The following is a 16,878-nucleotide window of genomic DNA, read 5'->3' on the forward strand; positions in this document are numbered from 1 at the left end:
ACAATCTCATGTTCCTGAAGGAACTTCACAAACAAACCTGGTGCTTGTCCATTCTTCGTGTATCTACCATAGTACTCTCCACCTCGATCAGATCTCACGATCTTAATTTGTTTTTCACATTGTTTCTCAACTTCAGCCTTAAAAATTTTAAAGGCATCCAAAGCTTCATCCTTAATACGAAGTAAGTAGAGATACATATATCGTGAATAATCATCTATAAAGATGATAAAGTATTTTGGACTACTTGCATCCATATCTGGACAACAAATATATGTATGTATGATTTCTAATAGGTTTGAGCTCCTCTTTGCACCCTTTTTAGACTTGTTAGTTTGTTTACCATTAATGCAATCCACACAAGTCTCGAAATCAACAAAATCCAAAGTACTAAGTACTCCTTCATTTACCAATCTCTTAATTCTCTCGATAGAGATGTGTACTAATTTATGGTGCCACAACATAGAGGATTCCTCATTCACAACACATCGTTTAACCCCGACTGTAACATGTATAGAATTATAAGCAGCATCATTTTGCAAGTCAATATAGTAAAGACCATCGAGTAATGCACCAGAACCAATAGTTCTAGATTTATTAATTAAAGTAAAACCAGAATCCAAAAAATTAAAAGAAAAACCCAATGGTGCAAGTCTCGATACAGAAATCAAATTCTTAGAAAAACTATGAACATAAAAGGTTTTTTCTAAACGTAAAATGAAACCGCTGCTTAAAACCAAATTGCACGTCCCAATGGACTCCACATGTGAGCTTATCTTGCCTCCTGAATAGATGTGCTGCTCACTTTCCACTGGCCTCCTTAGGTTTTCCATACCCTGCAAGGTATTAGAAACATGGATTGTAGAACCAGAATCAATCCACCATGTGTTGTGATTAATACTAACCATATTAGATTCATAACAAACAAAAGTAAATGGAGTACCTTTCTTGTTCATCCAGCTCTTAAACTTTAAGCAGTCTTTCTTCATGTGTCATTTCTTCTTGCAAAAGAAACACTTGGACTCTTTCTTTATGACTAGCTGAGCAGGAATCTTACCTTTTTTTTTGGGTTGATCCCCTTTCTTCTTTCCATGAACAGTTAAGTTCACCCTTTTGCCCTCTTCCATAATTAACCTTTCCTCTTCTTGAACACACATGACCATCAACTCATTAATCGACCATTTGTCTTTATGTGTGTTATAAGAGATTTTGAAGGGAGCATATTGCAAGGGCAGAGTACACAATATATAGTGTACTAGAAAAGAATCAGACATGGTAACCTCCAAGGCTTTTAGTTGAGCCACTATATCCCTTATGCGCATGAGGTGATCATGTACACCCCATATCCCTTGGAGCTTTAAGGATGAGAACTGCATTATAAAGGTGCTGGCAAGGGCCTTATAAGATGTAATAAACTGATCATTAATGGCCTTCAAAAGATCCTTGACTTTTTCATGCTGATCGATGGAACTACATATACTAGCAAATATATTAGTCTTTATGAACATTACGGACATATGATTAGATCTCTCCCACTTTTCATAAAGATCGACAGCGTTTGGAGTGCTAGTTTCAATAATGCCTGGCGGCTCGTCTTTCCTAATAGCATAGTCAATATCCATCCAGCCTAAATGAAGGAGAATTCTCCCCCTCCAAACCTTATAATTGTTCTCTTTCAATTCGGAAATATCACACTTAATACCAGAAATGTTTGCAGATTGATTAATTGCAAAGTTCAAGAATACATTCTCATTATTCATAATTTGAGACTTAATAAATTGTCATGTTTTACCAATGTAAAATATGTATTAGTTCATGAACCTAGTGACATACAACTTGTTAGTAGGCCAAAGTCTTACTTAATTAGATTCATACTTATGATAAAACTATTAAATTATGCTTCTTTTTCTCAATTTCTGTGGGTAAATTAAGAAATATAACCTGATATTTTATCCTAATTAATCATACAAACATAACAAAATTCCTGTGGGTATATTTTATCACATTAAATATGATTAATCACAACCAATTTTTTTTATACTTAATATATAAACCAAATCAATTAAAGATGTTGTGGCTATTCTTTAATTAATTAAATCATATTAATCACTTAACATTAATTATTAATAAGAGCTAAACATTTACATAATATTCTAAATAATGTAAACAAATTGAATAACATTGCATAAAAATATTCAAGATAACTTCACATGTATAAAATCATAAAATCATATACACAAAACTTCAAAAGTAAATAAATAATATATGCATATGATTATCCAATATTTAAAGCATATAAGCTTTTAACCAATTTAATGTGCATAAATTATTTAGCTTAATATTGCATCCTTAAATACCAAAATAAACATACAATTAATCTTAATAAATAAATAATTCAAACACACTAAAAGGCACTTAACAACTCATATTTAAATCATATTGATTAACTAGAGAAATAATAAATTAATATGCTTTTTCCTACGGATGAAAAGATGGCCTTATTATATTATATATATATATATATATATATATATATATATATATATATATATATATAAGTTTCCGTATACGTTGTTCATCTTCTTCTTTCACCCCTTTGTTTCTCTCTCCTCCGACGACATCGCACTTCTCACTTTAAAGTTTGTCGTGGATGCCTTTGGCGACGCCGCTTTCTCTGACTGAAATGATAGCGATGCCATGCCAGTGGTTCGGCGTCACGTGCGCGAACATCTCCGGCCTCTCCAATAAGATGGGTTCATGACTCATTAATGTCATCGTGAGCAAAATAAGTAGCACAGAGGAGAACCCGAAGGTTTCCAACCATATCAAATAGAACAACGTTACTCACGTATAGTTCCAAAACAGAAGCAAGATAGAGGCATACAAGCTTTGATACCATTTGTAAACAAATATACAGATATTGATCTAAACATGCAAATGAATTGAAAATGTCATATTCAGATTAAACAGCGAAAGCTAAATAGTACAAGCGTACCTCCAGCCATTGCAGATCAAACACGAAGTGACGCAAGCGCGAACCCGTAGTTAGCTTTGTTTTTCCAAACCTTTATTCACTCTAAATAGATGATGTATTTTTCTTAATAGAGAAGTAGGTTTGGTGATACAAAACTGAGAGCACCTCATCCTATTTATAGAGTCTGTCCATCCCAGAGCTCAATCAATTCGTTATCAGGTTTAAGGATAAGGACATGAGTTTGTTACTAAACGTTGCAAAGATAAAGATTGAACATGGGAGAAAAATGGGATAGATTCAAAAAATAAATTTCCAAAAAAATTGCAACAGACCAAAATAAAAAACAGTTGAAACAGAATGTGGGCCATCCGAAAATTCCATCAGACTTAGTATTTTTTTCATAAATTTCAAACGTCTCCATTGTGTTTGTGTGTCTCTATATTGTATTTTATACAATACAATAGCATATATGTCTTTATAGAAAGATTGTATTTTCCGTCGCTTGATAAGCAATGGGACCAAAATGAAGTAACCAAGTACATCACGAAACCTTAGAAAGGATCACGTAACTCTGTCCCTTGCTTTTCGGGCAAAAAGCAATAGCAATCAGACAAGTGTCCCTTACCAATATCATATAGAACAAGGAGCTTCAGCTTAGTACAGATTAGTGATACATCTTTTAATTTAATTTAATTTAATTTATAAAGGGTGCAATGTTGTGTCGGGATATGGCCAATTCTGAAATCATTCAAATTCAAGAAGAATATACGATCCTTTTCTCTTACCTGGTAGTGCTTGCACGCATATAATTTGGTTCGCACTACACACACAGTTGAGTTGGATGATCAAATCCTCCTAGAACCAAACACACGGCATATGTCAAACTATTTACACGTAATTATCTTGTTGTTTTTAAATACATAAAAAATAGATTTAGACTGAGCAGGGAAAATTGATAGACCCTCCCACTCTAAAAAATAAGATTAAAAAAATCGAAAGAAAGAAAAATATCAATTAAAGTTTGGGCTAACTACTATCCTTTTCCATTTTGATTTGCTTTTGAGCTGCAGCTTTTTGCCCATCTTTTTTTTTTTGTCTCTATTTGAAAAAAATGATATGTTATTGTATTTTCTTAAAAAATATAAATATTCTCTTTTTTAACTGTTAGTAGTTTCGTTGTGTTTTTTCTTCTTCCAAGAATTGGTCACATTAGGGCTATTACATTTTGGAAATACTATGTGGTCATATCAGACAACGTTGCTTACGATGAGATGGTTACATTGTAAATACTTAGTTAATATTTTCTTTATTTCTCGCTTCTTGTTACTTTATACTATTATTTACATAGATGAATATTATGTTGGTCCGAATATCTCTTAATTAAAATCTAAGGTTGAGAAGGGAGACTAAATGGTGACCCGAAATATTACCTACAAATTTTCGACTTCTCTCTTCAACTTTTTTTTCTCTACAAAATGGATTCTGCCATTGAAGAAGTGTCTATTATGAAACATTTTCCGTAAGTGAAGGTGAGACGGTTCACGGTGATATTTAAATTCCCAGTTTCCCATGATGATGAGCATGGAATCTTTAAATGCACAAGTAGTAGTAGTGCTATGTTGGTGTTGATGACGTGCCACAATATGCAAATTCCATTCCACAGTATAATGATAATATTTAAGTGTCACGTTTGTGGTTGATTAAATGCTTATTATGCCCCCATCGATCGTGCGCATTACGTTCACACTATTCTCAAAATTCCAACTCGTGTTGATCTCTCATTAAAGATTTCCTATCGATTATCGACCAAATGCTACTAGACCCTAACTTAGTTTAATTTGCAGCCATTTAAATTGCCGATGCAATAATTCCAGTTACACACCAAAATATGGAGAAAACGACAGCGTTTTTTGTTGTTACATCTCATCCAGTTATACTTACCACCAGGTCTTACTTGGAATCATCAAACTTATTATTATTATTATCATAAAGTCGAATTTAAGCTGAGGCTACATTCACATATTATTTGGAAGACAAAACATGTGCCATTGCCAATATAAATGATGATTTGTTTCAATTTGCATTCCAAATCTCACTTTCGTCCGCTGTGTGTGTCTATATTAGTATTTTTAAAACTGGAAATATAAATTTTTAAAAATTTCCAAATTATTTCTACTTTGGTATTTTAAATTTTATTTCCAAAAAAATACTAATTATTTCTTAAAAACAACTGGGGGTATTTATTTTAGCAGGTGAAGCCCCGTTGCCACGGATGGGCCTCACTAGAGGATAGTAAGTCTAAAATGCAGCCGGAAAAAAACAAAAAAAATAAAAATGGTCCTTAATTTATGCAAAAATTCAACAAAATACCAATGCATGCCAATCTTGCCAAAGGTTCGGCGAGAGGATTTATTGCCATTATGATTCACTAGTTGAAAAGACGCACTCTGCGCCTTGTGTCTTTGAATGTTTGATTTTAGTTACATGTAGTTGTAATTAATTGACATGTTAAAAAACTATTAGACATTAATTATTTATGATTGTGAGTAATTTTTAAAATTAGTTAAAATATAAATTAGAAATAATAAATGTGTATATTAAGATAATTTTTCTTTATTAATAGTTATAAATTATAGATAAAATTAAATTTATAATTGCATTCTTAAGATATATTAAAGATTTTTCATTTTTCAAACTTTTTGTCATTAATTTAATTAATCAATAATATAATTGTTATGTATTTGGTTATAATGATTTCATATTATTTTTAAAAAAACATAATTAAAATCAATTTAGTTATTTCATAAATTACTCGCTAAATTGGAATTGTGATTGACTCGTTTTGATGAAATCTTGTAATTTGGCCCTAATTGTGGAACATGCCAACAAAGTCTTTCTTTTTAAATAAAATATATATATTAATTTTCATGCACTGTATGAGTGAAAAAAAAATTACATCTTCAACTAATTAGAAATTATGGTAAATATGAATTTTAAAGTGTTTATTATTAAAGTGAACGAGATTATTATATGTAACTTTATGATTAAGTAATAGTTTATATTATCAATACATACACTATTTACTCTTATATATAAATTTATATAAGTTTTATTTTATTTCATGCGATGAAATGTGATAAAATGACAAAATATTTTCTTCAGGAAACATTAGGAAAATAATTTCATTTTTTTCTTTTAACTGTTACTTGATATGAAGAAATTTTCAATTCTAGTTCAACTACTTTTTAAGAATCTCATTTAAGAATATGATTTCTTAATATATATATATATATATATATATATATATATATATATATATATATAATGGCAAATATGAGGATAGATCTCAAATCACAATTAGTGTGAATGGAAAATTTAACTAGATAAATCAATTCAACAAAAAAAAAGATCAATCTTTGTGGGTACCAAAAGTGTTATATATTATATAATAATAATAATAAAAATAAATAAATAATAAAGCTTGAAGGTGTAACAAATATTATTGATACAAGTAATTTGACATCTTAATTAAGATCTACAATTCAATTTTTGGCATATCTATGAAGTTATAAATGGAAATATAACTTTACTTTAAAATAGACAGTGTGAGAAAATTGAGTTAGATGTTAAATAAGAAATTCATATATCTTTAAGTTTAATCAAGTAATTGAGTATAAGTAATTATTATACTGAAGTTAAAGTTAAATTCTTTGAGTAGAACTTGAGTTCAATTCTTAGAAAAATAATTTTTGTTATCAAACTCTACTTATTTTTCAACTGAATTTTAAATTAGTCAGAATTTCTTTCTATATCTTTAAGTTAACAAAAAATAAAGAAGCTTGAAGGTGTAAATTTTGATAATGAAAAAATTAAGAACTGTTTAAGAAAAAATGCTAATAAAAAATGTATTTTTAGTAACTAAAATAATTTTTAATTCATTTATATCCAAATCTTCTACAGAGAAAAACAAAACATAACGAATATAGGAAATAATATTAAAAATAATAAATGCTGAATCACGTGCAAGGAAGATTGTGAAAGGTCACTGACTTACGGTCATGTGCTACACTCTTTTTCTTTTTGGATAACGGGGAGTTTACACTCATCTTTTTTACTTTAGGCTCAGTATAATAATTAATTAATTAATTATTATATCATTGCATCTCCCAAGCATAACAATCACGTCTGTGTTTTATGCTTATGATGACGTCATCCCCATAGATACGATTCTGTCCTCCGAGAGCTACGTTTTGCATACGGTTAAGAATACGGAGGATCTACTTCTGTACTCCGTACTCACAGGATAAACAAATTAAATAGCGAACTTCGTATTCGAAGTACATCACCAACTTTAATAGGTAATAGGTGCATGTTTTGTTTGGTTTGAAGTTGAAAATTTGATTTTAGATAAAATTTAATATATTTGGTTTTATATTTAAAAAATTAAAATTTATTCAGAATTTAGAATTAATTATGAATTGAAGTGAATTTTAATATTTTTGTGTTAGATAAAAAATTATATTTAATTTTACTTTTAATTTGATCTTATTGAAAACATCTAATTATAAATATATTATTTCAAAATCAAATTTGTAAAATTAATTCAATTTAATAACAATTTTAACAACATTCATCTACACAAACATTATGTATTTAGTTCCTGTTATTACATGTGATCGTATGATACTACTGATTGTGTGTTTGTATCAAGTATTTTTGGACTGAATCGATAGATTAGTAGTTAAATCATATAAATGGGTACATGTAAACATAAAAATTTGTAGTTGTGTGCATACATACTATTTGTTTTATGATTCTTTTCCCTTCGTTCATGATTTTATTTTTTCTTATTTCAGTCATAAACTTGATCACCTGGCCTAATCAAACTTGAATATGTTTGAATTATTAAAACATTTGGAAAAGTAAGCCAGTCTAACTAATTAGTATTGATTAGTTCAAATCGAAATATGTTATAAATTTAACTCAATTTCACCTGTATATATTCACCTTATTGTAAAGTGTAAACTGTGGGGGAGGCCTTCGAAATATGTTTGTATATATTTACCTTATTATAAATCTGACCTAATTTCACAGGTATATATTCATAACCGATGTAAGAAGACTTTCAGAATCGATGTAGAAAATAATTTTTTTTTAGTAGTGAAAGGACAAAGGATGAAAGCATCACGAGAAAAAAGGAAGAGCTTCTTGGCTTCTTTGAGAATTAGAAGAAAGCTTGTTAATCCAAAATGATAAGGACTTGAAATTTTTGTCCTCTTCGCAAACATAACGCTCCATACCACATACACAGCTTAGATGGTTCTTTCTATCAGCCCTTTTTATTGTTGCATTGCATGGGTAGCGACTAACGAGTACTTTACAGTGACATGACATACAAATATAGCAATAGTTTTTATATGCATTTGTGTTTGATTGAGAGGAAAAAAAATTGAATAGATGAAAATAAAAGAGAAAGTAAAAATAAATGAGAAATAAAATGATAAGTAAATGTATTGAAGAGGAATAAGAAATAACTTAAGAGAGATACAGAAACAGAAAAAGTGATAAATAGATCAGTTAATCTCATCAATTCTCGAATTATTTCTTTTCATTTTCTTACTTATCAAACATTTCTATCTTATTTTCATTTCACCAATATTATTTCTGCCAGTAGTTCCAAACCCAACGTCAATACCTTTCTAATTCTCTTTGTGGAGAAAGAAAATTGGAGTTAGGCGATGGAATCTATCTTATTTTCATTTCACCAATATTATTTCTGTCAGTAGTTCCAAACACAACGTCAATACCTTTCTAATTTTCTTTGTGGAGAAATAAAATTGGAGTTAGGCAATGGAATGGAAATAATCCATTTTATTTCATTATGTTTCATTCATATTTTTACAAACTAAATAAAAGAATAATTTCCTCCTCCCCTCCATTCTACCTTTTACCACTAATCCAAACATGAACTTAGTTAAAAGTTAAAAATGAATTAGGCTGTTTTTATTTTGGAACAAGCAATTAAAAAAAATAAACATATAGATAAAAAAATGAAAGAATTTTTTAACTAGTTTCAAGAGTAATATGTAAAATACAGATTTAAAAGAGAGAATATTAATCAAGAAAAAAGAGAAAATAATAGTTTCATTCTTCAAGTTTTTCATTTTTTGAAGCAAATATTTTTAATTTTTATCGTTTGATGGTGCATTTCATACACACTAGCATTATAACTGGGCTAATCCAACGGTGACCAATGCAAATTTTAATATCGTTAATAAAGTAAGTTTTAAGAGAAATAATTTTACTTTAAATAAGAGAGATATCTATCCTTTTGACCAATATATGTGACAATTTTTCTTTATAAAAATTAATAACAAATATTTTTCTGATTAATGAGCCTAAAACTTGAGCTTTAATAGCTTTACCTTAATTAGGTCAATCTTGCATTGTAATTATAAAAAAAAACCTTAACCATTTCAAACTACAATCTTTTTATATTTTCATATATATTTCTCTTAATTCTTTGTCTCTCTCAGTATACGTTATTTTATTATAATAAAATTTATATTATTAAAAATGTATATTCATTATGAATCTAGTTTTAAAAAATAAATATTTTTATGTAGTATAGAGTAAAATACTAATACTATAGAAACATAATGGGTAAATTTTTGGTAGTTGTAAAGCATTATTCTCTTGTGGTTAATATTTTTATGTGATATTTTTTCATTTAATAATTAATTAATTTATAATTGAAAAATTTAAACATTTAAAAATATTCATATATAAAATTTATAATAAATAAAAACGAACATATTAATTATATTTTAGATTTATGATAAATAAATTATATTTTGATATAATAATATTTTTAATTATCGATCGTTTCTTTTAAAATTACTGAAATTCATGTTAAAAGTAAAAATTGAGAGAGATAATATGTTTTAAAAATGCTCTTGTTGAATAAAATCTTTTAAAAATACCCTGTTAAAAATTACAATTGATTATATATAATAAATTTATTAATTTTTATAATAATTATTTGTGATCCGTAACCGCCATAAATGTTAGTAACACATTTTGTGATACATACTCCGTTCATTCTTTTTTGTTAATTGACATTTATTACTTTATGAATTTTATAGCTATTAAATACATGGTAACCAATAATAAATCAAAAATTAAAAATAAAAAAAAGAAGTGTATTTATGAGGAGTTACAAGCTCTATTCAAATATAAAACTGAATTTATCTTGAAAAATAAAAACAGAAAAGAGCAAGACTGCAAGAGAGATGGACAAAAAGCGTGGGTCGCGAACGAGATCTGAAACCACCATGATGCACGAACAATTTAAATTTTAATTCAATTAAGCACATAAATTAGTTAAAGCATGGTAGAAGTATTACTGAAGAATAGGAGTAATAGAAATAGTAATTCATCAGATAAAAAAAAAAAGAATGAAAAGAAAAATAAATAGGGAAAAGCGAGGAGGAGTGCAAGGTGGCAAGGAAGAAGGAGGTTGAGAAAAAGCCAAAACCGAACAAACAGAGCAAACAGCACCGCTTTTGTATTCATTCATTCTCTCTCAGTCACTGCAAACCCATGAAGAACCCCACACTCCGAGGTTCGAGTGTTCCTTCATCTTATTGTTCTTAACATAACTGTCGAACCAACCTACCTTATATAATAATAATAATTATTATAACTATACGCTGTTTTGTTATTATATTCAATATCATTAATAATAATAACGTGTAGAAAGAAGAGGAGGATCAATGCAGAGGCGCAACAACACGGTTGTTCCATTGGGCATGCTCAGAAGGTTTCTCGGCGCATCAGTATTCTCAATAGTTGTCACTTCTTTCTTCTTTGTTCATGTTCACGTTTCTCCTTCACCTTCTGATCACAAGTTCAATGATAAGATCCTCTCGGTTTGTCTCTTCTCTCTATCATTCCTCTGTTTTACTCTCTTTTGTCGCAGAACAAAAATAAGAAGTTTGTTTTTTTAAGGCACTTCTTGTTGCTCCTGGAGGTTCTAGAAATCTCCGTGATCTCCTCTAACTGTGTTTAGAATGGGTCTGTTTTGAGGTTTTCTTCTTTTAAAAGCTTCGATTTTCAGTGTATTGTTGAGTTGAACTAGACTGTCATTTGCGCATACAAATATGGGAAGTGTGGGAGTTTGGCTTTCTGGAATTTAGTTTTGAATATTTTGATGGCTTGGTGATCAAAGTTCCATTTTTTATTGTTTTTGTGAAATTCTAAATTTGACAGTTTCGTGACCCGCAAAGCTGGACTCGAGAACTCGTTCCGCCTCATCTATCCAAGGCTCCACTCTCTGTTCCCAAGGTTTTGTATTTCCAATTCCAATCATTATTCCCTTTGAACTGATTTGTTGATCTTTCTGTTTGTGGATGCTGAGAATGTGACTGAGAAATGAAATCAATCCACTAGGTAGTGATCCCAATGTAATACTTTTTTTTTTCTTCACATTTTTTGAAAAAAATCTTTTAAGATAAATCAGAGATAAGTGTTACCCTTTTTTTCACTAACTGGTTTTAGTAAGTTGCTAATTATTATTGGAAAACCATCACAAATGCAGACGTGTATTTATATTCATTAATTTCCTTGCTTCTTCTTTTTTTTTTTTTCCGTCAATCAGAGGAGTGTTTCTTCTTTGCTAATTGCATTTCTGTGGGGAGTTTCTTATTTTATTTGGTTTAGTACTTGTCAGCTATGTTGGGGTGTCATGTATCTTAGCTGATATATTTTATATTCTGCAAAGCAATTATGTGCTTTTTCTTTGTTTTCACTCCTTTAGTTCTGTAGTTGAAGGATTCAAGAAAGGATTCAGACTACGAGAAACTGTGGAAGCCTCCATCAAATCATGGGTTCATACCCTGTACAAAGCCTACTCCTAATTACTCAAGTAAGAAACTTGAACTTGTGTAGCAATTTGTAAGTTTGATTGTTTTAATCAGTCCTTAAATCAAGTGTAACTGTTCATCCAGCTCCTGGAAGGTCACGTGGTTACCTTTCTGTTCATACAAATGGAGGGCTAAACCAAATGCGTACTGGGGTGAGTTCTCTCTCTTAAAATTCTCTCATATGAAACGTTTAGTTTTAGTGTCAGCTACTCAGCTTTTCCATTTTGAATTTTTAACTTCTTATTTGATTGTTGTTAGATGTTAGAAAGTTCTCCATCTGTTTAGTTGCCGAGAATTTATAATTCCATGTTACTTCAAGACAAAAAAGATTGCTAAAATGCCTAATTGATGACAAAAGTCTTGAATTTAGAGAACATCACTAATTCACTAGTAAAATAGTCACTTTTGGATGCTCTTTGAAGCTTTATCATTGTATTGCTACAAGCTGAAAGTTTGTTGCCTCAACTACAGATATGTGATATGGTAGCTATAGCTCGTATCATAAATGCCACTCTTGTAATCCCGGAACTTGATAAAAAGTCATTTTGGCATGATACTAGGTAACTTTTGAATTCTGTTTGAGATCTATTTTTCTACTATAGTTCTCTATTTTGGATTTTACATGATTATATTTTATTGTCTTTTGTTTGATTTGCAGCAATTTCTCTGATATCTTTGATGAAGAGTCGTTTATTAGTTCTCTAGCTAATGATATAAAAATCATTAAGAAGCTTCCCAAAAAACTGGTTAATGCAACCAAAATTGTCATGCAATTCAGAAGCTGGTCTGGCATGGATTACTATGAGAATGAGATTGCTGCCTTGTGGGATAATTTCAAAGTATGTTGTTTGTTTGAAATCTGTAGGTGTATACGTTACTATGTTATTATCCATCTATTTACCTTAACTCCTAACTACTATACGACCATCTTATCTTTGATAACCTCTAAAGGTAATTCGAGCTTCCAAATCTGATTCTCGGTTAGCAAATAACAACCTGCCTCCAGAGATTCAGAAGCTTCGCTGCCGTGCATGTTATGATGCTCTTCGTTTCTCTCCACACATTGAAAAAATGGGAAAAGTATATAAGTAGATATTAACTCTTATTGACTTCTTTGATTGCTTTCTCATTGTGTCCTTACTTTAGGATTCTTTTTCTTTTCCAAATACTTTTTGGATCATTGTAGATATTGGTGGAGAGGATGAGGTCATTCGGCCCTTATATTGCATTACATTTACGTTATGAGAAGGATATGCTTGCATTTAGTGGGTGCACACATGAATTATCTGCAGTTGAGGCTAAAGAGCTATGGATTATCAGGTATCAATGCTTCAAACTGATTAGTTGAAATCTCTTGTCTTTTCCTGATATCTGATGTTTGAAAATTACCATCGTGGTCTAAATTTGTAGACAGAATACTACTTATTGGAAAAGAAAGTATATTAATCCTATAGAAGAGAGGTCCAAAGGTTTTTGCCCCTTAACTCCAAAGGAAGTTGGAATTTTTCTTACTGCTCTTGGATACCCATCAAACACACCAATATATATTGCTGCTGGGGAGATATATGGGGGTGAGTCCCATATGACTGACCTGCAATCCCGCTATCCATTGTTAATGAGCAAGGTAAGCAATTAAAATAATTTGTTGTTGTATATTGGTGAACGTTGATAAAAAATCTTATGAACAGATTTTCTTTCAATGAAGTTTATTGCCATATTGAGTAACAAATAACAATAAAATGAGGTATTGATGGGAAAGGCTTGTACGTTGTCTCATCTACTATATGATGACATAATACTCCCTATACAATTCTTAAATTGAAAACAAAGCAATGTCAAAGGGATAAGATGAATGGTGAAGAAAACCTAACCTAAAAGAAAACCAAGACATGGTGCCTCTATTATTTAAATGCATGAGGAGCTTTACATCATAAGCCAGATTCTCTATTAATTAATCATAGATCAGGTTAGTGACATTGTGCATTGATCCAGCTCTTGTTTCGGTTAAATCATTTAGGTGCAACCATGTTTTCTATCAAAGGTTTATTTTGTTAAATCATTTATGTGCAGCCATGTTTTCTATCTATGGCAAGTGCTGAGTTTAAGGCAAGAAGTCTAAATTAGTAATAGCTGTCAGCAGAGAATGCATTGATATCATGTTGATAGCCTACCTATGATAATTTTCAGGAAAAGTTAGCATCCATTGAGGAGCTTGAACCCTTTTCTAGTCATTCGTCTCAAATGGCTGCTCTTGACTATATTGTATCAGTTGAAAGTGATGTATTTGTACATTCTTACCCTGGAAACATGGCAAAGGCTGTTGAAGGCCATCGTCGTTTTCTTGGGAGTGGAAGAACAATATCTCCTGATAGGTGAGACTCTTTTCAAAAGATGTTCATCATTACAAAGCTATTCTGCATGACCCCATTTCTTTTATCAGGAAAGCGCTTGTTCGTCTGTTTGATAAACTGGCAAATGGATCAATGACTGAGGGGAAAACACTGTCTAATAAAATCATTGATCTCCACAAAAAACGGTATGTGATAGAAGAAGCATTAATTATACGTGAAGTAATTTTATGATTGTTAGATAGGCAAATAATTGTTGGTTATGTTTTTGTTTTGGCAGAATTGTATTTTTAGTCCCCCTAGTTGTTTCCAATTTCAATTTTAGTCCCCCTTTAAATTTATTCACGAATTTAGTCTTCCAATTATGTCAAATCCTGTAAATGTGGTCTCCAAGCCCAGATTTAAACATTGACTGTCACAAAGAAACGTTGACTGCCACGTGTCACATTCTGATTGGACGATGAACAGATAAATATTAGAGTTGGTTCTTAGGCGCACATTTTCATGTCCAATCAAAACGTGACACGTGACAGTCAACGTTTAAATCTGTGCTTGGGGACCACATTTACAGGATTTGACATAACTTGAAAGGAACTAAATTCGTGAATAAATTTTAAAAGAAGACTAAAATTGAAATTAAAAACAACTAGGGGGACCAAAAATACAATTTTGCCTTTTCTTTTTCAGTTAGATGATGTGAAGTTCCTTATATGATTTTATTATGACTTTGTGCTTATGGTGGTTTGAGCAGGCTTGGCTTCAGAAAGAGAAAAGGACCCGTTTCTGGAACAAAGGGCTTGGACAGGTTTCGCTCAGAAGAAACATTTTATGCAAACCCTTTACCTGGTTGTTTATGTCGGACAGAATCACTCTCCATGAACACTTCTCACTTTTCAGTATAGGTAGGCCAAGATAAAGCAAAAGCTTTTTCCTTTAACAGATCTATATTGGTGAAAGAATTGCCGCATGCATCTTCCCTTTACCAACGTTTCAACACTAGATCAGCTGGAAGGTGCTAAAAGGCTGTTGGCATAGTGTATATATTGATAGCAAACAATAAAGTACAATAGGAAGGAAAAGGAAGGAAGGAGAAAAAAGAAAGAAAGATGCAGGAGTTGATATACAAAGTTGGTGAGGATGACAAAATGAGATTCTTGAGTGTGTGATTGGGTCTTTTGGAAGGCATGATTCGTTCATTCATTCAAGTGAGCATTACTTGTTTATGTGAAGCTTTTTTAGATTTGACCAGGGACTCAAAATCACACATTATTGAAAATATTATTTTTTTGGTGAAATTCATTATTGGAATTATAATTTTTAATTAATCCAACATGATATATAGTTCCACATTTTGTTAATCCTGATGTGAAGCAAATTTTATTGTATTCCCATCATATGTTTAGTGCTCTTCCCATCCGGGCCAAAGATTGGTATAATATTACCCTCTACGGCTATGTTTAGATTCCCATTTGGGTGTTTTAAATTCAGTTTGGAGAGTCAGTTTCGTGAGATGTTTTAGTTATCCTCGAAAGTATGTCCACACACTTATATTTTACCTGAAGCCAAATTTATCTAAACGCAGGAATAAGGTTCCTTTTGCAAACACAATTTGCAAAATTAAAATTAAAAACTATTCCAAAATTTAAGTTTGCCAATAGTATCCCAAACATGCATCATTCGTTAGTTGGAAGCTCGATATATATTTGGACAGGCGCAGCTCAGCTGTTCAAGGTGTGCCAACGAGCTGGATTGGATTTGAGAGTAGTTTTGTCCTTCCCATCTCTGTTCTTCGAAAAAGCTTATTGAATTGGGTTTTGAAAAAGGGAGAATAAAAAAACTTTTACCTTATCTCCTTTGGATTTGAGGCCATCGTTTTTTTTTTTTTTAATTCAATCTACTTATTTACTTTTTAACTAAATCATATATCAAAATTAAATCCACCAGAATCTATCTAGTGATGAAAATTAATCTCATTTTTTTCCATTGAACACTAAAAAATATATATGAAAATTAATAGAAAATAAGATTTTTTTTTAAAAGTTAAAGATTTGATATTTTCAATAAAAGTGCAATTTTAATTTATTATTTAACTTTTATAATTAAAATTATTTTAATTATAAATTTGTTTAATAATTATAAGAAATAAGAGTACGGGAATGAGATTTAAATTCAATTATATAAATTTTGACCATGGAAGACACTTATATCTCCAAACTTACTCCCATCCTTGTTTTCTCAAATACAAATTGAGAAGTGGATTTTTTTCCTATGAGAGTTAGCTGAAGACTCCAGAATACATGGATATTCACGGGCTTGGACTTTTAGATTCAATTGACATGCCATCGCTGTTACCTTTATGGTATTTGCTTTGGGCACCAGCAGATTTGCTGGTACACCTAGCAAATTTTTAAAATGACCATTATACCCCTCTATTATAAGTAGTGCTTTCCTTCTTCATTTTTCTTTCGAATTTGTTTTTATTTTTCCTTCACCGTCGTTCATTCTTGTGTCCTCTTTGGTCGAGCTACATTATTTATGGTGGTTCGTCGACAAGTGGTGATTGTAGTGGTGGTTGGTTTGGTCATTAACAGTGGAGGTAAGATGTTAATTTGTTTTTTTGTGTGTGTGTGTGTGT

General features: G+C 30.7%; 1 protein-coding gene across 1 annotated transcript; it reads left to right on the plus strand.

The window, feature by feature from the left end:
• Window positions 1–10,295: 10,295 nt before the first annotated feature.
• On the plus strand, window positions 10,296–15,564 carry LOC114409261 (O-fucosyltransferase 7-like). Its single transcript, XM_028372658.1, has 13 exons — window positions 10,296–10,595; window positions 10,730–10,902; window positions 11,243–11,317; window positions 11,798–11,897; window positions 11,980–12,047; window positions 12,367–12,455; window positions 12,554–12,734; window positions 12,847–12,975; window positions 13,082–13,215; window positions 13,306–13,519; window positions 14,083–14,267; window positions 14,336–14,431; window positions 14,995–15,564. The coding sequence occupies exons 1-13, from the start codon at window positions 10,574–10,576 to the stop codon at window positions 15,143–15,145; spliced, it is 1,617 nt and encodes a 538-aa protein (XP_028228459.1). The 5' UTR covers window positions 10,296–10,573; the 3' UTR covers window positions 15,146–15,564.
• The last annotated feature ends 1,314 nt before the right edge of the window (window positions 15,565–16,878 follow it).

The sequence above is a fragment of the Glycine soja genome, chromosome 4, assembly GCF_004193775.1.
Source record: "Glycine soja cultivar W05 chromosome 4, ASM419377v2, whole genome shotgun sequence".
NCBI lineage: Eukaryota > Viridiplantae > Streptophyta > Magnoliopsida > Fabales > Fabaceae > Glycine > Glycine soja.

Coding starts and splice junctions, on each gene's coding strand:
- LOC114409261 (XM_028372658.1), top strand. CDS start 10,574: ATGAAGAACCCCACACTCCGAG. Junction 10,596..10,729: donor GAAGAACCCCACACTCCGAG/GTTCGAGTGTTC, acceptor AATAACGTGTAG/AAAGAAGAGGAGGATCAATG. Junction 14,432..14,994: donor ATTGATCTCCACAAAAAACG/GTATGTGATAGA, acceptor TGGTTTGAGCAG/GCTTGGCTTCAGAAAGAGAA.